General features: G+C 39.7%; 1 protein-coding gene across 6 annotated transcripts in view; it reads right to left on the bottom strand.

Annotated features, from left to right (window-relative positions):
- LOC122995011 (RIMS-binding protein 2) overlaps positions 1–22,533 on the bottom strand; it is a 62,269-nt gene that overhangs the window by 23,592 nt on the left and 16,144 nt on the right. For all 6 annotated transcript variants that reach the window (XM_044369917.1, XM_044369918.1, XM_044369912.1 and 3 more), the window contains exons 3-11: positions 13,954–14,061; positions 13,458–13,586; positions 11,569–11,745; positions 10,641–10,826; positions 3,197–3,364; positions 766–849; positions 522–611; positions 239–361; positions 40–144 (exon numbers count right to left, since the gene is read on the bottom strand). In XM_044369917.1, coding sequence (XP_044225852.1) covers positions 40–144; positions 239–361; positions 522–611; positions 766–849; positions 3,197–3,364; positions 10,641–10,826; positions 11,569–11,745; positions 13,458–13,586; positions 13,954–14,061 — 1,170 coding nt within the window. The remainder of the gene's footprint in view (positions 1–39; positions 145–238; positions 362–521; positions 612–765; positions 850–3,196; positions 3,365–10,640; positions 10,827–11,568; positions 11,746–13,457; positions 13,587–13,953; positions 14,062–22,533) is intronic.

Genomic DNA, 22,533 nt, shown 5'->3' with positions numbered 1-22,533 from the left:
GTCAAACATGAAGAGTGTACAGGAGACTGTGGGTCTTACCCGCTGTAATCGTTTGATTTCATCCTGTTTGAACTTAAGGATAGCCAGTGCCTGCTCATGTTCCAATTCCAGCTGCTGCCTTCGCTCGGCGACCTCTCGCATATGCTGGTCAAAGAGGAAAAATGTCAGAATCTTTTCAAGTAGTATTGTAAGGAGTGAAATTGAAAATAATCCACAGAATATCTGACTCCAGCAGTACCTTTAGGACCTGCTCTAGGTTCTCCAGTTTGGCACGGAGTCTCTGGTTCTCCTCGAGAACTGAATTGTGTTGAGCGGTCACTTCAGAGAGATCTTCCCTCAGCTCCTCATTCTCAGCCCGAGTCTGAGAAACAACACAGACAAGCAGGTTAACTGACGGGATCAGTTTAAAGGAAAATAATGGGTTTATTTTTTTTTGCCAAACCATTTGTGTTGCTTAACCTAGGTTGGTGAGTAAAATAGACGGAAAAGGAAGGAGCTCGACAGGAAAGGGAGACACTGACCTGGTCGAGCAGCTGTGCCTTCCTCCTGAGGAGATCTGCCTCCTCCTTTAGTTGCTCATTTTTGCCTCGCTCATCCTCAAGCTGGCTCTCCTGTTACGAAACCACAAGACAACGTTCAGATAAAGCCGAGGAAATCCATGTCTCCCAAGTCATCATTATGTCCACTATGGCAATGCTTAAACCAGACTGGAGGGCTGCCAAGGAGCATATGAGAAGGAAATACTGGAGCAAGAAGATTGCTTACCAAATCCAGACATCTCTTCTGTCGCTTCTTTACTTCATGCTCGAGGTTTTCACATTCTTTTCTCTTCTTGCTCAGCTCACTTTCCTGAACCGACAATGATAACAAAGCAAAGATAATTACACTGAATCTTCTTCTTGTAATCTGATATAGCTCTGAAAATACAAGTTCTTTACATGATTTTGACCAGAACAAACACAGATATACTGTGTAAGAGTAAATCCATGAAAAACAATATGTAATGTAATAATAATTTATTTGCTGACAAAGGATAAACTGTTTAATCTACAATTTGCAATGCAGAAAACATTGGCTTTAGTTCCATGCTGACCTCTGACACAATGCAGCGAGGTATTACAAAGCTTAGCATCCTTTAATTATTCTAAATGCAGCTTACATGCAGGACCAGTATAGGAGAAATCAGCTTATTTCAGCATGGCCACAGGACCTCAATCAAGCACTACCACTGTGACTGTGTGGGGGGGAAGCCACAGAACAGACAAGCTAATTGCAGAATACCAGTGGCGGACTGGAAGAGACGCTGTACTCTCACCAGCGCTGACACAGCAAGACGATAAAGATAATTAAAATGCAATCTGTGGTCTGATTTGCTTGATTGTGTGTATCGTCACAGCATTGCAGGCCTGAATAATGCGCATCAAGCCAGTATGCTCTGTTGTGTAGTCGACTCATGACTGTGAAGCTAACTGAGCTGTTCATTTGTTGTGTGCCCAAGCTAATGGGTTTGATTGTTTAGTTCCTCATGTGCTAACTCTGTACTGTCAGTTGGCCTGAAGAGGGTGTAGATTTACATGTGTCTCCTCTGATACACACAGTCACCAGAAGCTTCTTTTTGCTAATTGTGGCACTGCGTTTCTTCTCTACACTTCCCCAATCTTGTTTTTTATGCCTTAACTATGCACTGGATTAGGGCTGCAACTAATGATTACTTTCATCATGGATTAATCTGTCAATTATTTTCTCAAATAATTGATTAGTTGTTTGGTCTATAAAATGGTGAAACATGTCCATCACCCAAAACCCAAAACGACATCCTCAAATGTCTTGTTTTGTCCAGACAGTCACCAATCCAAAGATATTCAGTTTGCCATTTTAGAATATTAAAAGAAACCCAGAAAATATTCACATTAGACACGCTGGAATCAGAGAATTTGGAAAATTTTGCTTAAAAAATTCAATGATTAATCAATTATCAAAACAGTTGGCGATTAATTTAATAGCTGACAACTAATTGATTAATCAACTAATCGTTCAATCAGCTCTACAATGGATTTTGGAAAGTAAAAAATTCAATTCAAATGAATTAAATTACTCCCTCTGCAGCCAGACTGTGCACACTTCAGTTTCAGATGTAATGATGCAAAGCACATCTCCTTCTGATTTAAATGATATACTTGCTCATTTCGTCATAACTTTGTCACTCTTTAGAGAAGTCAGTGTGCTGAAGCATACAAAAATGATGCATTTGAGCAAATCATGTAGATGCATCTTGGAGATCAAAATTTAAAAAGCAGAACAGCACTTGTTAGAAAACACAGTGACACATCCGCATGTTAATTCTAACATTCTCAACTAAAAGAAAAATGCAGAACAAACTTTTCAAAATGCTGCTGACACATCCGTGAGAACAGTAGTGGTAGCTCAGATATGACCTCGATGGATACAGATCACAGTCATGAAGACACAATAATGGCATGTGCATGGCTCAATGAAGGGTGAGGAGACGGTAAGTTGTTTTTATTTTATCTGCCATGACGTTCAATATGAATGCTCTAACAACAAACAAAACATCAATTATTGTCTAAAATGCCCATCCTAACAAGAAAGTCAATACAGAGCTAAGTGGGAATATGCTCCCACTTGTACAATCAGCAAGGCCAATGTGTTACTCTTCTGTTTCCAAGGGACAAGATCAAAATAATCCCAGCATTACATAACAAATCTGACCATAGTTTTTTTTTCCCCTCGGTGGCAGTCAGCACAGTCACATCACTGAATTCAAGCTCCAGTTTCACATGAAAATGCAAAGTAGATGGAAAAGCTTGAGCCCCACAATTATGCATAATATGCAGTTACTGCGGCTAAGAGGTGCGTAGGACTCTCATGAGTGACTGTTTGGAGGAAAAGATTGATATGAAAGCCATGTCAGTGACATTTAGTGATCCTCTGCATTGCTAACCCTCTAATTTCAGCAACAACAAGCAACACACTCTAATTGGTACATTTTATATGATTATATTAATAGAGATTTTATGAAACTGCTTTCATGAGCAATTGTGTCCTCAAGAAAGCAGCAATATTACACTGGATCTCATACTGTAATTCAAACGCTGCATGCTCTTTGTCTGAATACTGCCCTGCATGACAGGGTTATTATGAAGTATCAGCTCAGTATAAAACTAGACATACTCACCAGAAAATGTAGGTGCTGCTCCTCTGTGTGTTCCTCCTGATGGGAGGGGGTCGGGCTGAGGCCCGGTGGGGGCGTCACTCGCAGCCCCGACTCCTCCTCCTCTCCGGGAGTCTTCTCACACCTGGATGGAGCTTCATCTAATGCCACACACGGGGTCTCTCCTACAACCTGGCAGGGGCAGGGAGAATGAATAAGTTAGTCATCTTACATTTACAGAGGTATTCTTGAATAGCTATTTTCCAAGACGCTGCAATAAAACCGTTCTTATCTGGTAAACATGACCAGCGACGGAGAAGGGAGCAAATATATTATTGGTATACTGTACAGTAACACTTAACATTACATCCCCCACTGTGAGCGAGGGATTAGCGGCAAGCCTCCTTCCCAGTGGTCTAACTACAATCAATGAATAATCCAGGGGGAATCCCTCTAGCCTGTGACATGACTAGAACACATTAGCAGGTCGCCGTCCTTTCTAATTAGGCTGTGTGTAGTGGTTTGAATGTTTCACAGTGGGCTATTTTTCTTTACCAATTACTGTTTTACAATCTTTCTAAAATTCGTATGATCCGTCTAACTGAGATCCAGGTGGGTGGGGGACAGGCTGAGATTGGTTAAGGGTTAAGAGTCGGGAATCAGCATCTAATTTTAGAGCAAACCTACTTATGCTCAGAGTAAAACTGTGCTAGTGCAGCCAAGGCCATGACCCAATAACAGGATCAAAGGCGCTCGGCCACGTGCTGCAAAGGGGATCTCTTCTTTACACTCTCCTTTCCTTTACATTGTTAGTCCTGAAAAGACATATCACTTAAGACTTAAAATGCAGTTTCCACACCGCTTAAAGAAAGGAATTCTCTTGGGACTGTCAGTTACTGCATGGAGACATTCATATACTGGACCAACAATTTCTCTGTAGGGATACAGTTAAACAAGTCAAAATCCACCAAAAAAACTGGATTGTGAGAAAAAAAACCCAAAACAATTAGTATAATTTGTTCCTTCTGGTCCATGCTGTCAAAGTTTTCATTAGCTTGTAATTTCTAGGGTTTTAATGGAAAAAACTCATTTGGGAAAGAAATATAGAAAACAAATGATTTCTCACTATGATCTTACAGCAATGACCTGCAATGCATGTTTAATATTTTATAAACATATACTAATTATGTTCAGTGTTTAGTATTATGGAATTGTCATGAAAGAGTCAATAAAGAAATTAACATTTCTCTATTCATATAACGTGAAGGGAAAACATATTAGATACAATACAAAGAAATTGTCCATACAATTACTGTGGCACAGCTGAAAACTGACACACAATTCAACCTAAAAACATTTCATCTGTCCTGTTGAAAAAAAGATATACTGAAGAGGCTGAAACTGAAATATGAGAGGATTTCTGACTTGAATGGAAAAAAGAAGAAACCTTGATGTGCACAGTCATCGCTATTCTAAGAAACCACCAAACTGTGACCTGGCAATAACAGACGGACAGAATGGCTTCTATGGAGGACAACCTTTCATTTTATGAAGCAGCTGATTCTCATTGGTATAATTTAACACTATATACATCAAGATATCTATTTCCAAGCCTCATTCAATTTCATCGTACGTGTTACTACTAGCCATGTGAAAAGATTTCTGGCACCATACTGATCTGTTTGTTTGTCTGTTAAATGTGCAGGTGCTTAATGCAGTAGGCTTTTCTTCCTTTCACACAGCTTGAACCTTGGCAGATACAGAAGACCTCAGTATGGGGCTGATAACCCAGTGTGATGGTCAGCACCAAATCACTGAAATGTCTGTGAAGTTAAGCAAGGCTCTCCCAGGTTTATCTTTTGGAAAGAAGACCAGATGGTGTTAGTAGTGGTGACGAAAGGCCGGCAGGAGGCACTAATTCCATTGGCCCTTGTACAAAAACAGTGCACAGGAATGAGGGCTTTAAATAAATGCTTTGCTGTTTTTTTGTCCCTGATTCCTTTTGAGGGGGTATTAAAGATCCTGTCACATTCATTAGAAGTGCCAGATGATCCCAGCGTCCAGGCAAAAATCCCACCGTTGGTCAGTCATGGTTAAACCAATCAGTCTACTTGTGACTCTTGATTAGCTTGTAGCACTTGTTTGCGCTACAATCCGGCAGCCGTGCACCAAGGTGGGAGTGACATATTAGCTGTGTTGGTCAAGGTAAGATCCCTATGCAACGTGAACAAACCCACCCTTTTTAATCATTATTCCACTGCTTTTGCAACTCTTTAACTCTTAACTTTTCATACCTTATCAAACATCCCTACTTAGTAAAAACAGTCATGGTGTTTACCTTAGATAGATATTTTCATGTAACTACACAGTGATAACATATAATCAGTATGACATACATCACTATTAGTCTACAGGTCAAATCCTCTAAAAGAGCAGTCTTTTTTGTAAAGGGAATGTGAGAGCTCACAATGAGGAGTTCAAAGCAAACATAATCAGGGTTCAGGCGACGTGTGATATAATTCTGACATCGTTTAGACGAATGGGCACAGAGGGGGAATATTACATAATGTCTCATTTATACAATGCTGTGAGGAATAAAGGGACTGTCACAGAGAGCATTAGACCAGGGCTTAGGCTATTATGAATCATTTCAAAAGGTTTATGTGCCAACACACCAACTTAACAAAACTAGTCATTTCACTGGGTCACAGTGCAGAGTTTGAAGCTAAATGCAATAAAATTGTATGTGCTTACATTTTTTTTCCTTGTGTGAAAATAAAACAGATGTGCACGACATAAAAAAACCCCAAAATGTTTACACGTTCCTGCAGTTAAGTAAAAACAGAGTTTACATTCTGAATAGTCAAATAAGAGGCCAGAAAAAAAATAAATGAATAAACAGAAAACAGAGAAATTGAATAGAAAAATTAAGAACAACGACAGAATAAAAGGTAACAGTGAGGGGTGAGAGCTATGGATGTGGGAAACAGCAGGGTGGAGTTGAGGGAGGATGTGTTAGGGTTGTTGTCCAAAGTGTTTGCTAAAGAAGTGGGTAATAAAGTTGTGCAGCATTTCTCAGCACTCACATACGTTGAAATGAAATTAGTCCTCTGTATTTGACCCAGCCTATACACTAGGAGCAGTGAGCAGCCGCAGTGCAGCACCCAGGGACCAACTCCAGCTCTTTTTGCCAGTGCCTTGGTCTGGGCCAATGACTAAGCTTACATAAATAGCTTACATTTTAGAGCAAAAATATTTATATTGTATATTATATTTTACATTATGCATGTCTGACATACGGTGGCAAAATTATAATATAGGGTTGAGGTGGTACAAAAACAATAACTGTCTTTTTTTTTTTTTTTACACTGACAGTATGAGGACATGCAGCATTCCTCTAACCACTTAGCACTACAGAATACGGACAGATTGGCCTCATTTTATCTCTTAGTAGTAACAGAAGTTGTCTGCATAAATGTATGTTTTTGGGTTTAGATATTTCATATTTTTTCATATGATTTTGATCAGAAGAAATGTTAACTTGTTGAATCTGATGTGTAAATATTTCTTTAGTGTCCCTAAAGGACCAACTGGCCTCAACAGCTGACATTTTTATTCCTATAAACAACAAATCAGGAATTGGCTATAAGTTTAACAGAGTCATCCTATATCTTACCAAGAATTTTGTGTATGACTTGGCCCTACTAACATTAGTTCAAAATCATTATCCATGTATGATTTCACGTTTGCTTATGCATTGACATGTCAGGGAAGGTGGTTTAAGGATTGAATATAGAAAGTGAAAATAAGGTTTTGTTTACATTTGTACAATATGTTCTTATAATCAGTTGGTTCCTGCTGTGAAATGGTCTCATTAGGCTGACATCCCAAAATATAGTTTGTAGTTACAAATCAAGTAGGTACCCACTTAAGTTATAGTCTAGTAAAATATTTCCTCTTTGTGTTACTGTCCCTCCACCCCAAAATCAGCAAGAAAATAATGTCCGAGGAAACAAAAAGAGGAAATTCTGTATTAAACTGTGGTTACCTACTTGATTTCAGACTGCTGAAGTCTAATATTGGCTTCAACTGAACTTTAAGATGCATTTTGATACAGAACAAGGACTGCAGAGTTTGTCCCCCATCTCTTACAATGGAAATGTGTTTGGAGGGGATTTCTTCTTTGTATGGAACAGGAACAACTTCAACCAAAAACTGTTTCAATGCACATACGGGCATGTGAGTAGTGTATTTAGATAGACTTGTGATCCTGTCCTTTAAACTGTGAATTCATTTTTTGATACGTTTCTCAATGTTGGTCTTTTATTTAACAATATAGAACAATCAGTACGTGTCATGCTGTGTTTTCTGGAAAGGAATAGTGTCAAATTTAAAGATATTACTGCAAATTACCCAACTGTCAACAATTCAAAATAAAAAGTGATTCAGTATGTATTTAGACAACTTACTGTACACTGTAAATGCCATTTCTGCACAGTGATGAGCTCAAGGCATTCAAACACATTTGGTATACAAATACATGTTATTCCTGTGGCCACTGGAGCACTTTTAAAACCTGAACACAACTTGTACATGTATTCAACGTGTGGTTATGATTATTATGATGCTCAGAGGTATGTATATTATATGTATATGTATAATATATGTATTTTAATGAGGTGTACCTGTTTAGTAAAGTGTACAATTATTATAATTTACTTAAGTGTATAATATGTAAAAACACTGGAAAGTTGAGGAATGATTTGAGCGTCATTACAAGCTCTGCTCACTTCCTATATTCCCTTCCTTTACTGATTTTACAGACTATAGCTGATGGAAGCATATTATTTTGGTATATTTGTTGACTTGATTGGCTTGTAGCAGAGGGAAGATAATGTAACAGCAGAGAACACTAAGTGCTGGTTAAAATGAGAGAAATCTGAGATCTGAGAAAGCATAATTCACATCCCCTTCCTGTCTCATCTCTGCTCTTGTGATTTTCACAAATGTGCATGTGTGAGAATGTGTGAAATGAACTTCTTCTTTTTAAGATGTAAAAGGTTCTTTACATGATATTGGTATGCTTGGTCTCTCAGTCCTAGTGATGAATACTTTACTTGGACTAAACTGCTGGAGCATAAGGGGTGTGGCTCTGATCTAAAAATAAAGGCAGTCATGGTGCAAGCATACAAGACTTGCAATGAATATTAAAGGAATGTATATTGTAAATAATAAAGAAGAAATGAAAACGCTGGAAGCATAAAAACACTCATATCATTCATTTTCAATATATGGCCTGATAGAGGATGCTGCCAAGTCTGTTCTCATGAGCTGATAAATGTTCAGGACACAACAGCTGTGTGTGCTTTTGTCAGAAGTCTTTGCTTATAAACTCACCTCTACTTGCACAATGCTTCACACTATAAGGTGCCATTGTGTACACTTGACACTGATGTGGTCCATGTATTCTAAAGGATCAAGTACACCCTGGGCCCATGCGTACTAAAGCAGGGTCAGATCCCATTCAGCAGGCCCTGAATGCCATAAGCACATTGGTGTAATCCCTGCAGACTACTGAAACGGGTAACTGGATCACTTCTTTTAAAAGCACCTTAATGGATTGGCCTGGCCGTTGATTTTCTTTTTAATACAGAGCATATCGATGTCCACCAATCAAACACTCTACCACCCTGTCACTAAGTCGGTCTGTCTAAATTCTACATCTGGAAGCTCCAAAATGTGACTGTTATAAAACTGGGTTCCTGACAGGCTGCCCTTGACTAGGCCTCATGCATGTCCTGTCTTTCTAATTTTCTAAGAAAGTAGCAGTCCATCACAGACAAGGGTGGAATTTATCGCAAGATTTACTGAAATTAATATTGAAAAACAACAGCTATGAGACCTAAAAGAAAAATCCCCTTAGCTGCGAGTCATATTGTAATACCAACACAGGGTATGTAACATACTAATAATCTGTCAGGAAAAGCTTTTCATTTTTACATCGAACACAAATGCAACACCCGCTGCCTTGAGCCAATTCTCTCACACTCCCGATTCGTCATGACACTGATTCATTTTCAGCAATAAGTCTCAAGTTTGAGTCCTGCAAGGCTTCAGTCTCACATCCAGGCGGATACATATGAGGTTAGCCAAGGAGAACTACGATGGACCACTGACACTTACACACAAAGACTACAAAACTCAGAAGATGACCTACCCCTTTCGTGTGATCTGTGGCGACGTCAAGGCTTCCCTTGGCCTGCTAGTTATCCAGAGCAGGGCGAGATAGAAAAGTCTTTAGTGCGGCTGGAGTCTTACCTACCACCCAAAACCCTCTCACCGCTGCCACAGCAACAGAGAGCGGATTACTGGACTGTACCATTCTGTTGTTAGAGGGGATTAGAATTCACACAACATGGCCCCTTTCTGGGTGTGCGCGTGCCACTGTGAGTGCGTGTGTGCGTCCCACAAACGAGAGATTACCACAATCGGCATTCTCATTTGAGCTTCACAAGCAGAGAATTTACTCTATTTCACAGGCAGAACAGAATTTTACACACACACACACACACACACACACAAATCCATATATAGAATGCATGCTTTAAACTGATATTAATACACAGAAATTATACCTATAAAATGTTCCTTTCAAAACAACATCACAGGAATTACATTTTCCCCTCTGTTACAGATGTTAAATAATGCGGCTGACTAAATTTTACAATTACAAATAATGTCCATCCTGCATTATGTAATTTATTCATATATGCATGAAATATGTGCATTTTTTAATTTTTTGGCCAGCGGTAGACATATCTGAGCATCACTTCTACAGTGAAGAAGATAAGAACTGCTTCTAAGAATCAAATATGAAGAGATCAGCATTAAATGCAGAGAGGATCAGAGTGTGAGACTTTGGTATCTTTGATCAGGCCCGAGTTCAAGACAGGGAATCATCTCATTATGGCTTGTGGCAGATTAGTATCGGGTCCAACGACAAGCCATTATATAACACTGCAAAACCGCATCCATTCCAACATAAACATACACAAGGTTTTCAGGCTACATTTTATATTTCCAAACAACGTATAATCCCCACTATACTGTGGTATCGACACCATCAACCTTTCTAGGTGTAAAGACATAATCTGGTTTGTGTTTGTTTGCCCTGATCACATAGTTAACCCCAAGTAAAAGTTTACCGTTACATTTTTTGAACCTGTGCAGTGACTTAAGCTGTATGCATCATTTTGGTTTTTCCTCTGATCAGAGGAGGGAATTTTCCTTCCATTTTTCATTGCTACTTTGATCTCATGTCTAAAAAGCACAAAATGACAGGTGCTTTGATGTTGTCAGTTTAGGAGTGCATAGAAGAGGCTCACTTGCTTTTATTAAAGCTGCTTAAGACCAACAGGGGTCAGTGTAGAGTTGTGCTGTGTACATGATATGAGTGGGGTGACTTTACCTTCTCTTCCCCCTCCTGCTCCTCCTCGGTTTCCTCATGCTTCTCTGGGCCACCTGGATCAGGACTGTGGTTGTGCTGCTGTCTGGATGATGTGACCGACAGCTGCCTCTGGAGCCGCAGCACCTCCCTCTGAGACTCCCTGAGAAGCTTCTCAAATTCCACTCTGCCAGATGGAAAAGGGGAACCCTATGCAGACACATACACATCAAAGACAATGTCTTAATCAATTCAGCACATTGGCATTTGAATTATTTACGTTTCAGTTATTACATTTTTCAAACCGCATCCTAAGTACCAAACTGATTCTAAAAATGATCATCTCATCAATAACAGCTGTAATCATGTGTATCCAAACCTATTTCACTTGCAATTTAGAGTTGACTGCAAAACATATGAAGGTACGTTTAATAAAAGCACAGTCAGAGGGACCGTATAACTAAAAACAAACAAAAAAAAATTCAATTTAAACTGAACCTTGTTATCACATGGTGAAAATGTGTTTAGGTTGAGCATGGGATCCCTAGACATTCTCATTAGATCGATGCACAGCTCAGCCTGTAAAACCCTTCATTAATAAATTCAACAGATGTTCACATTCAGGAGAATGAGCTCTTAAGTCACTGGAACAGTAATTAAAAACAGGCACTTATAAAGGCAGCCTATTCCTGCACTGTCATCTAGACATCAGCAGTGACGCAGCCTTTGTAATACGGGCTTAGGAGGGAGTTAGGATGAGCAGTACCCATGTTGTCCAGCAGAGAGCAACCTTGTGGCATTGTTAGCCTTTGTAGAGGATGAGTAGGGTTAGCTGGAACACTAGGACAAAAACTTGGAAGAGTGAAGTGATCTGTTTAAAAAAAAGTCCAAATTAATAACCACAGTTCAATCTGGGCTGAGTAAAGTTGCTGAGGAATTGTGTTATAAATACCTTAGTGGTGCCCAGCCGTGCCTCCAGCTCTCTGCACTCCTGCTGCAGGGCAGCAATCTCCTTGTCCTTGGACAGAAGTGCATCGGCGTGCTGCGCAAGGTCACGAGCTCGTTGACGGGCAAATGCTCTCTTGTACTGTTCAACTGACCCCGGCCTCATCAGTGACGGGGCATTCACCTGTACAGGAACAAGACGGAGATATACAACATATCAGTGGTGCATTAATCACCAGAGGATTTTATAGAAGAAGTCTGTAATGGACATGAATTTATCTGAAAATTTGCAAACTTTTACATGGTAGCAGGTGGTACAGGGAGAGCAGAGCTGTTCCTCAGTGATCTACTGCACATACCAGCTCTATTAGTTTAAGTGGAAGATCAATCATCAATATCAGACAGGGGGCAGCATTACTGTATAAACACACCCCAGGAAGATAGGACAGGATATTACTGTGTTTTGTGAGGGGTTTATGGCTCTCACTTTGTCTACCAGCAGTGCTATGTAGTGAAGAACATTATGTTAGAAGTCCATACACAATAGTTCAAGAAATGCTGCAGAGCTGTTAAACTTCTTTTCAGTTTTTGTAAATGTCATTTTACCTGAACTACATTGCTCTGCCCTTCAGAGAGCAGCGGGAGGTGAGGGGGGAGGGGAGAGGTCTCTCTTTCACTGTGGTAAACAGGTGGACACAGAATACACAGCAGCCAGGGACGGTAGGAGTCAGGACAGAGATACTGTAGGTGGTCCTTTAATTGTTTTCTAGATTACTGCAGCTCTTCAGGAAGAGACTTTGGCTGGGGGCTCTTTCCCACTTGAGATCTGTTTTGTCAAAAGCATGTTTCAAATACTACTGCGAGATACTGTGCAACACACAGCTTTTAGTTAGAATACTATTACAATACAATATAATTGTATTGGATTAGATTTCATCATGATGTTCACACCATTTGTTAAGAGACTAGACATTTATCAACCTATTTAATGATCATTTCACGTGCAGTTTGTGTGTTGAAGCAAGATACTTTTTAAGTGTTGTGTCTTCATCAAAAGTGATGACAGTTGGATCTTCTGGGAAATAATTTATTCTGTCAACAAAAAGATGCCAAAAAATACTGCATAAGCAAATACTATTAATATTAAAAAAGTAGTCAGGGAATACGGACATAAATTTTGCTGAAGCAACTGTATACTTTTATGCTGTTGCATAGTAAAAAGCACATTTTATGTAACTGCTTGTCTTTTCAGACATGCTGCCGCATACACAGAGGGATTCAACCAGTGAATTATCATGTTTGTGTACAAATTTTCGACAGATTTAATTTTTCATCCCTTGATCTGAAAATAGATGTTGATATGTATGTCTATGCAGAGGTACAGATGGTGTCTAACTAGCAACCCCATGTTCTAAAACAACTACTACTGTAAAAGACAATGTCCATCTTTGCTAACGTATCAGTTCTAAAATACTGCATTCAAGAAATGTTTCATGAGGAATGTAAAAGTTTTAAACTGGCAAGGTTGTGGTTTTCTTGACCGTTGTGTTCAATTCCTAGTTTGATTTACGTAAAAATGTTTTATAAAAGAGATATCAAGGGACGTCCAAGTCAAATAAAATAAGTAAAAAATCTTCTAAAACTTGTTCTTGTAGTCACTTCAGTGATGCGTTAAATTTTTCAATAGGGTGCTGGTACCTTTCAACAAGGCTCCTATTCATCACATGCTGAACTATTCCATCCATCTCATTACCGGACATCATGGTGATGTGGTGATTTGGATGGTGGTGTTCGATAATGAGTCACTGCCAGTGTTTGGGTCACAGAGAGGGCAAAGCGGCGAGGCAATGCAGTTAAATGAGAACATGTTAGAGGTATTTTATTTGTGCGGTATACCACTTTGAGGTTGGCCTCCTGCAGTTTTCGAGCCCTCTCCTCCAGCCTCTTAGCAAGAACAGCCAGCTCTGTGTTCTTTCTCCTCAGTCGCCTGACCTTCTCCTCTGTCTCTGGGGCACTGCTCTTCCGCTAAACACACGGGGGAAACAAATATCATCATCAGACAACGCCTGTAGCACATATTAACACAGCAATGCCAACCGAGAGTCACGAAAACATTTATTCAGTGAGGCTTATTAGGCTTGCTTCATATCATCTGCCTGTGCCACCGGTGGAAATTCAGAAGATAGATGGGGAAAAGCTGGCACACTGACAAAATAATTACCTATTTATGAACTGAATAAATGACAGAGAACAAAAAAACAGAGCAATTTACAGGACTAAACTAAAACAATGCACATGTATGGTAGATGTTTTGCTCAGTTTCTGTGAACCTGTCCTACTAGAAAGTAGGCCAGGTGCAGTCAAGACTACAAACTTTTATTTTTAGTCTTACCAGCAGGCCATTTTCCTCCCTCAGTGTGGTGCAAGTCTTCTCCAGCTCATCAAGAGCTCGCAAGAGTTCAGAGTTCTGACGTACCAGGAACCCGTAGTCAGTACCGTTCTGAAAAACAAAATCAGATCCAGGGTTTACCAACTACTGGCACACAAGAGTATCAGTGTATCTGTTTTTGGGTTTTTTCTTTGTGAAACAGGGAGCGAGTGCTTATCAATACTAAAGAAATGAATTCTCTAGTGTTTCTAAAATCATGTGCCATCTCTGAGTAACATAAAAGCCTTCCTCTGCTGTCAGCCAATGTTTACATAGCACTATCTAATGGTGGCTGACAGATGACAGCCCACTGAATGGGCTTTTCATTAGACTAACTCAGTGAGCCTGCGACTGGCGCTGAACACTTATTATACCACAGTAACTCAGCATAAGAGGAAGATGAGCTCTGCACTCACATTGCACTACAGAGAGAGGGGGAGGAGAGACAGAGAGTGAGAGGGCAGGAAAAAATGACTGAAGTAGATCCCATACAATGAAGTAAGAATGTTTTTCAATTTCTTAACTCATTTTGTTCCTTTATAGATTTAATTCACAATGAGGCATCTTGCACTTCATGGTGACATACTCTTAAAACTAATTAGCTAATGTTTTTATCATTTACACACATAGTGCCAAACCCACATAGAACCACCAAAGGCAGCAATTACAGCTGAGATTTCTCTCAGGTGTGCCTTTAGGCAGTTTCACCAATTCTTTCTCGTAGATCCTCTCAAGCTGTCAAATTGGACAGGAACACCAATTAACTGTGATCTCCAGGTCACCTCATAGATTTTCAGTGGGTTTCAAGTCTGAGCTTTAGCTGTCCCCCTCAAGAATATTCAGTGGATTGTCCCAAAGCCACTTTAGTTCTGTAGCTGTGTGCTTCGGTTTGTTACTGTGAGAACAGATGAACCTTCAGCTTTCTTCACTTCTACTCCTCTGATGCTCTAATAATGACCAAATGGCCAAACATTAGCATGTTAATAGGGTAGCTAAATTAGTGAAATTGATGATTTGTCCCAGGCTTTGGGTCTGCTGTGTGTGCAACCTGCACCTTATGGTGATGGACTGTGAGATCAGTTGTTTTTTATGGAGAAAGAATCAGAAAAGGATATCAAAGATCCTCTGAAACACGCTGCATATTCCAAGATTGCAACCATGTACTGAAACAAATACACATAATAAAGTCTTATAGTTTTAGACAAATGAGCTTGTTATTTTGTCAGTTCCTAGTCAAGGGACAGCTGGACAAAGCAGCGGTGGATGTGGCAGATAGTCAATGTGACAGATAGTCAATGTGGTGATCAAGACTGTCACGAGTGTTTATCATTCATGTGGAGGAAGCCTGGAAGTGGTGGAGACCTCATATTGGTCCATGGTTTGCATGGAAACGATGCCACCCTGACTCTGTGTCAGGGATGCTCTAAATGAGGCCTGGGGCTCAGGGGCAAGAACTGACAGTAGACCTGGCACACATGAATGCAGTGCTGCAGTGAGAGCAGATGGGCAGACGGGGTGAACAGATAAGCTGGATGTAAGGGGAGGGTTTGTCCTCAGTATAAAACACATTCAACAAAACAATAATCTAGACTGACTTTGGCTGCTTATGTATAATGAGAAAGCAATTAACTGTTGAGAAAGGTGACACTGCCTGGTGTTATCTGTGGTCAACTTGACTCTGACTCTTGATTGTGAAACAGCCTGCATGTTCCTACCGCCAGCTACTGCAGCACACACACACAGACAGATGAATAAATGAGTAAGGAACGTGTCTCTCCGAGTGCAAGACTTAACTGTGGTAGGCTACATAACTCAGCATGACAAAAGCACACAGATGGTTCCACATGTGAAACACCAGCACCAACCTTTTCAAATGTGTCCCATTATGGCTCCATAATACTCCAGGGATCTCATTACTAACCTGAAATAACCTTCTGCCACAATGATACTTTTGTAGCAGCACAAAGACTAACGTTATATCAAACATCGTGATGACATGGTGTGGTATAAAAATCACGTGACCGTCATCTTGTGAGATTATGTTAGCGCCTGTGATTCTTATGTTGTCTTGGAAACTGCGGATGATGGGCGATCTGATGGCTCCCTGGAGGGTTTTTAATGCTACTATACAGTACCTGTTATTAAGTCAACACTAATGACCAGCTGTTTACTAACCCAGCAGCTGAGGCTCCTATGTGTTCATCCTCCAATATTATTGCTATAGTAATATCTGACATCCTCTCTGAATATGCATCTAGTGGGAAACAAACTAAAAAGACCATATGTTTTCTGGGTAAGACCATATAAACTAGTAGACACAATATTTTGACTGGCTAAAAACTTAACACATTGTCTCATGAGGAAAATGATCAAAAAATGAAAACTATTGAAGAAGTAGCATAGAAAAATAAACATATTTATTAATATTACATATAATATATATTAATCTGCACAAACCTTCATATCAAACTGGCAGAACGTCGAGTCGAGGGACACAACAGAACTCATGCAGCTATAAATGCTACATCACTTAGTGATGGCCAGTCCCACTGCAGCTTCCCAAAATAAGAGCATGTTTCAGTGAATTCCTAATACTGTCTAAATTAGTTGTGAAAACATTGCAGTTGAAGCAAAGATGTGATCGTTACTTGTCACTGTAGGCAAGAAAAGATGCTTCATGGCCGACATTTATAATCAATACAGGCATTGAGTCTGCAAGTACATTCTCCTTAAACTTGAATGTCCTCTTCGGGCACATCTTGGCACCAGCTAAAACACCGTAAGACAACATTTCATCTCATTATTCTGGTGCATGACAGCACCGAGAAAACTGAAACTATTAGATCATTTCATATAAAGATTATAAAGTAAAAATAAATTGTTAGAACAAGTAAGACAGCTGCCTGAAGTAAAATGTCAACTTCTTTTTTATGGGTCCTGCCTTTTTGGTACTTTTATTTTTACAAACTGAAAAAGTTGCTACTCTCCAACCATTCATTCACTGGTCACTCTTTTCCTGAGCAGGCTCACAGACAGGATTTGAGGTTAAAAACAGGAAATCACTGTGGTTAGGTCACCGGTTTATCAGAGGGTGAACATGCTCACAGACAAACACCCTAACCTTATGATGCAGCGTATGAGAATCTCCTCATTCACTTTAGATGATGTTTTAGGACACATAGAGAAACTTCACACAACTGCGCACAGCTTTTTATAAAAACCTATGACCAGCATTTCATGACCGGACTATTTGCTTTGTTGATGATACATGAATTTTTCAGGGACACATGCTTATTCAATTTTCTTTTCTTTGATTAATCTCTTGAACTGTATTGTTAGAGATACATAAGTTACTTTAATATTACAGATTTCCAGATACTCTAAGTAGGAATATTTGGTAAATTCTTAAAACTGCATATACTAAACTGGAATGTTTGAAGGTCAGTGGAAATTTTTAACATGAAGCAGCAGCAGTTTAAGCAGCAGCACTCTTAGATGTGGAACAACTGGCACAGAATCTGAAGATAAAAGTGGGTTTCTTGTATCGGAATAAAGCATGTTTTTCTCTTGAGGACAGTAAAAGCAATCGACCATAATGTGTCTGTACGTGAGTATGGAGATATTCTGTACTCTTTTAGGTAAACGTAAGAATAGAAATGTAGCACTGAAATAAACCTTCAAACTACAGCAAGTCCTATGTCACATGAGTGGCAGAAATATACTGAAAACTTGAAGTAAAGACTTCATAATGCAGCTCTTTTGAGGGTGGGGAATGTCACATTTTGGCCATAGCACTGTTAGTGAGTGATACACCACAGGATGCCATGATAAAAATGTTACATCAAGCCAATAGCAAAGGACACAACTTACACTTTATAACATCACCAAATGTCACTGAAAGTGGCACACAAACACTAGGCAGAAACTGTTGCAGCCTAAATTACTTTTTTCAGATTGAAGCTGAGGAGATCTTACTGGAAAAACGGAAAAACAGCTCTACACAGCACAGATTCTTTAACGGTTCTAAGAGAGTTAGCCTCAGCTCTCAGGCGAGGCTTTGTGTCCTTGAGAGTTATTTTGCCATCAGTTAGAGGAGTCAGCTGGTCCCTATATCCCAGTCTTCCTCTCAGGACGACGATAGTGAAGCCCAATCAATCACCTCAGAGGAAGGCCAGCCAAAGTGAACTCAGCCTCCGCCTGCCTCCATTCTGATTCTAATGATCTTGGAGCCCGTCCATGTCTCGTGATTGTTCCCAGGGAATCATACTGAAATACAACAGAGGGTTTTCTGTAGGCATGAGGTAATGCTGGCTTCTTACAAACTAAAAACACACTGCTCTTGCTGCCTCAGAAAAGGGCTGCAGGTGGCAAGGTCCACTCAAGGCCAGAGTATTAGCATTCAGCCAGCTCTCCTCTCTCACAGCAGTGCTGTTTTTACATGGGCCTGGCTCAGTAAGCGAGGCAGATGTAACTCAGTAGCAGGAGGGCAGGGGTCTCTACACAAACGTCTGTCAGTAGAGTCTGAGCCTTGGGCAGGGCAGACTGGCCTAACGGAGCCATCTCCCTATGCTCTGTTTGAATCTGTCTGCAATAAGTATGGATACAAGCTGATAACTGAAGGGAGTCTTGATTATAAAACACATTGACAGTCACCATAGTGATACTGTCAACAGCCTGCAGGGTCTAGAAAACACCATGATGTACCATAGATGTCAACTTTTTAAACAAAAAATGTATCATTGTGTTTTCAAATTACAATAGCTACTGATAAGCAAAAACTAATTATTCTATTTGACTGTGAAACTGGGATTTTTTTTGGTTTGCAATCATAACTTATGTTAGAATTTATCTCAAATGCCAAGTTTCATTTGTCTAAATGGAGATTTGTTCATCCTCACTTTTAAGACATGATTAAGCAGAACAGAAAATGAACCACGCATTTACAGCCAAAATTTCCCATTCCTATCATAGCCCTGATAGGCTGATTTTGCTGTGTGATCTTTAGTGCAACACAGCTGATAAAAGCAGAGTGGGTGAGAGTTTAACGCCTTTACTGATTGCTGCTGTGTGAGATATTTTCTGCTGAGAAAAACTTCTATGGCATCCAAATCAGCTTTTTATCAGTTTTTCTAGTGCTTTGAAGAGGAATCTCTTTGGGCTTTTAAGATTATTACAAAGAAAGTCAAACTTTCAGATGTATTAAACAGCTATACAGACAGAAAACCCTTTCACACAAACACACTGACGCATTTAAATTCAAAAATGGCAGGAGTCACAGAAAAAATGACTGACGAGTGACACTACAGAAACCACTACTCAATCCAGATAACTGATGCCAACAATGTTGCAGATTCCACTTTTGAAAGTGACTACACTCAGGCCCTGTTCATACCTGGCATTAAAATGCGTCTCAGGTGATCTGATCACAACAGCTCTGAGTACAGGTGTGAATGCACCCAAGATGCATTGAGGACACAGGAGATCGGATCAGTCAGACCGAATTTGGAGATGGTCTGGGCTGCATATGGCCACATTATTTTAGCAGTGTGTATGTAAATGTGTCCTGGGCCACATTGGGACCGCCTACTCAACCGATGTCCTCTGTGTAAGCTTAAGTACATACTCATTCGCACGCCAACAATGTCATAGTACAGTGTGAAACATCAAGAAGAGGCCACAATAACAGGCAAAATGGATTCTCCGGCAATATTTTTAAATTTCTGGCAGACACAGGAAGTGCATTGCTGCCTCCTGCCGGTTAAAAACAACAACACATTTGGTCTTTGCAAACGGAAATGATGTACGTGATTATTTGCATATAGAGCGAAGAAGTGAGATCCGATCACAAGGGTCACTCGAGACGCATATGGAGACTCATGTTAATGCCAGATGTGAACTGTTTCTAACTAAAACTCTAAGTACACTGTCTGAACGACAAACTCTAGTATCACGTTACTGACCTGACAATTATTAGCTTAGATGATTCTACACTAATTAAAACATACTTATGAATATTATATTTGTGCCAAGTCCGTTCTGCTAGATGCCACTAAATTCTACACACTGCACCTTTAAAGGGAAACCTCACAAGTGATTTGCTACTAATTATCCACATGCTTATTACTTATATTGCTAATAACAAGCTGACACTGACAAGACTGAGCTTCGTAAAGAGGGCAGGCGATATTGACTCTTGATTATCTGGGTCAGTTGCTTGTTTTATATGCCTCTAAGGGTCTAAATCAAAGAGGCTAGGGGCTTTCTGAAATTCATCCCTTTCTTGGGCATTTTATTGCAAGCTCTAAAGTAGAGAAGCAACACAGACACAAGAAAAATAATAGGCAGAACACAGTCTATTGAAAGCATCATATTAAACTGACACTCTTTGTATAAGTCTTATTTGGAGCTTAGACAGCTGCTCATATGTGTAATATCAGTATGTGTGGTTAAAAGGAAAGTTCAGAATCAAATAAACAAGTCATTAACTGCAAGAAAGAATGTGTTTAAATTACTCCATTAATGCTGTCAAAACATACAATATGACAGAGCCAGAACACACAGAACAGAGCCCACGTAGAAGCTGCTACATTACGCCAAATCTTCTAAATCTGTTCTCATGGATTCAATGTGCTACCACTAAGAGTAAAGGAAACTTCTCTGTGTTTTGTGTAATATAAGTGATTCCCTTCATTCCCATATTTTTTCCTGACTTATGCTGGCTATCTCGACTGCATTTTACGTTATTTCGTATATCACAGTAGGAAAGATGTTGGAAGAACATTTGAGGGGCTTCTCACTGTTGACAAAAATGTAAAAAAAGAAAAAAAAACAAACAAAAAACAGCAATGTTAGGCATATATGTTTGCAGTATTAATTAGTATATTTTGGGCAGAGATAAAGCAGAAAAAATACATATGCAGGAAATGTTGAGTATAAAAGTAAATCAACAACGATTAGAAAAGATAATTAATTGTACTGGGGCTTATTCTTAAATATTCATAAGGTCACACTACCAGATTATCCTTTTGTCTGGGATCCTCAGCTAGCTTTTGTACGGCGTATGGAAATGTCTACAGTCTGGTTTCACAGAAACACCAACATCAGCATTTTTAGCTGACAGCTAGAAATCCCCCACTATAAGCCTCTAAGGAGACTGCGAGACAAAGACACAGACATGCACACACGGCACACATGCACACAAACACACGTTTGCCATTGTTAACTCTTTGTTGGACATGACGACTGAAGCAGCATTATTAAAGCTCGAATCTGCAATTGGTGTATCATTTCAGCCAAAGTCCACAGTTTGTATTACTGCAATCACAGGGTCTGCTACTAAAGCAACTCGTCAATTCACCAGTAATTATACCAGTTGTGGATTGGGGCTTGAAAAATATGAAAACCTTTATTTACACTGGTTCAGTTGGTTGCCACTGCTCTTCTACCATTTCCACAGAAATAGCATAAAGCTTATTGTTGGCTAGGTCTGGATGGAAAAAAGGATAATACACAGTAGCAACTGTGTCTCAGTGCTACTAATACTGGAGGCAGCCTCTTTCAGAGATGCATAAGACTGTATTTCTAAAAAGAGTTCTGAAGTTTGTCAAATAAAATTAATGTGAGAGCTTCTGGAGTCAGGTCATGATCATCCCAATATTTTTTTACTCTGGGTTTTCAGAAAACTACAGCTACAATTTTATAAAAGCAAGGTGCACAATCTGTAAGACCTTGCTGCTGAGTTTCATTTAGCAGAGTCGCTCGGAGGATTGGAATGAAGGACGCAGTCTGCTGAATCTGAAAATGTGCATTAATTAATTCAGGCCTTGTCTGCTCTTGGCAATAATGGAAGGGGAAAGGTCTCCTTCCATACAAACATCCCTCCAACACCACATGGTCAGAGAAATGACTACTCAACGCAAATTTAAGGCCTGAATATACTCCCAAGAGGATGCACACATGGACAACTGCAGATACCATGGACGTGTAGTAGTTCTGTTTATACTACTTTCTGGAGTCCACGTTCCACACATGCACAGTAGATCGGCGCCTACAGGAAGACATATGGATGGTATGTTGTGACCGCAGATTGAAAGTATTAATTACCAGCAGAGGTAAGAAACAGACAAACTATTTAAAGACTGGGAATAGCCGCTCTTCCACTGAAGTTGAGACTAATGGACTTCACAATATCAGTGACGTGTTACAATTTATAGCTAAGTCAATGATTCTCTTTATCTGTCTCCTACATCATCAGTGGTTTTCTTATGAGGTTTCTTGAACTGCTCTGCCGTCAAACATCCTCAAAAGACATGAAAAAGTAAAATAATTAATGTTTTTGATCTCCTACACCTGTAGTTGTGTTGACTCTACTCTATTACAACCTACACACACACACACACAACACTGCTTGTCAGTGCTCTACTACATATTATTTTTACAATAATATTTGCAAACACCCTTTCCAAGCTTGTGTTTTGTACTAATTACTATGGGCAACGCAGCAATATCCACCTAATTCATGGGTCAAAAAAGTAGGCTATGGCA

This window comes from Thunnus albacares, chromosome 13, assembly GCF_914725855.1.
Source record: "Thunnus albacares chromosome 13, fThuAlb1.1, whole genome shotgun sequence".
Lineage (NCBI taxonomy): Eukaryota > Metazoa > Chordata > Actinopteri > Scombriformes > Scombridae > Thunnus > Thunnus albacares.
This window is presented reverse-complemented; position numbering and strand designations above follow the sequence as displayed.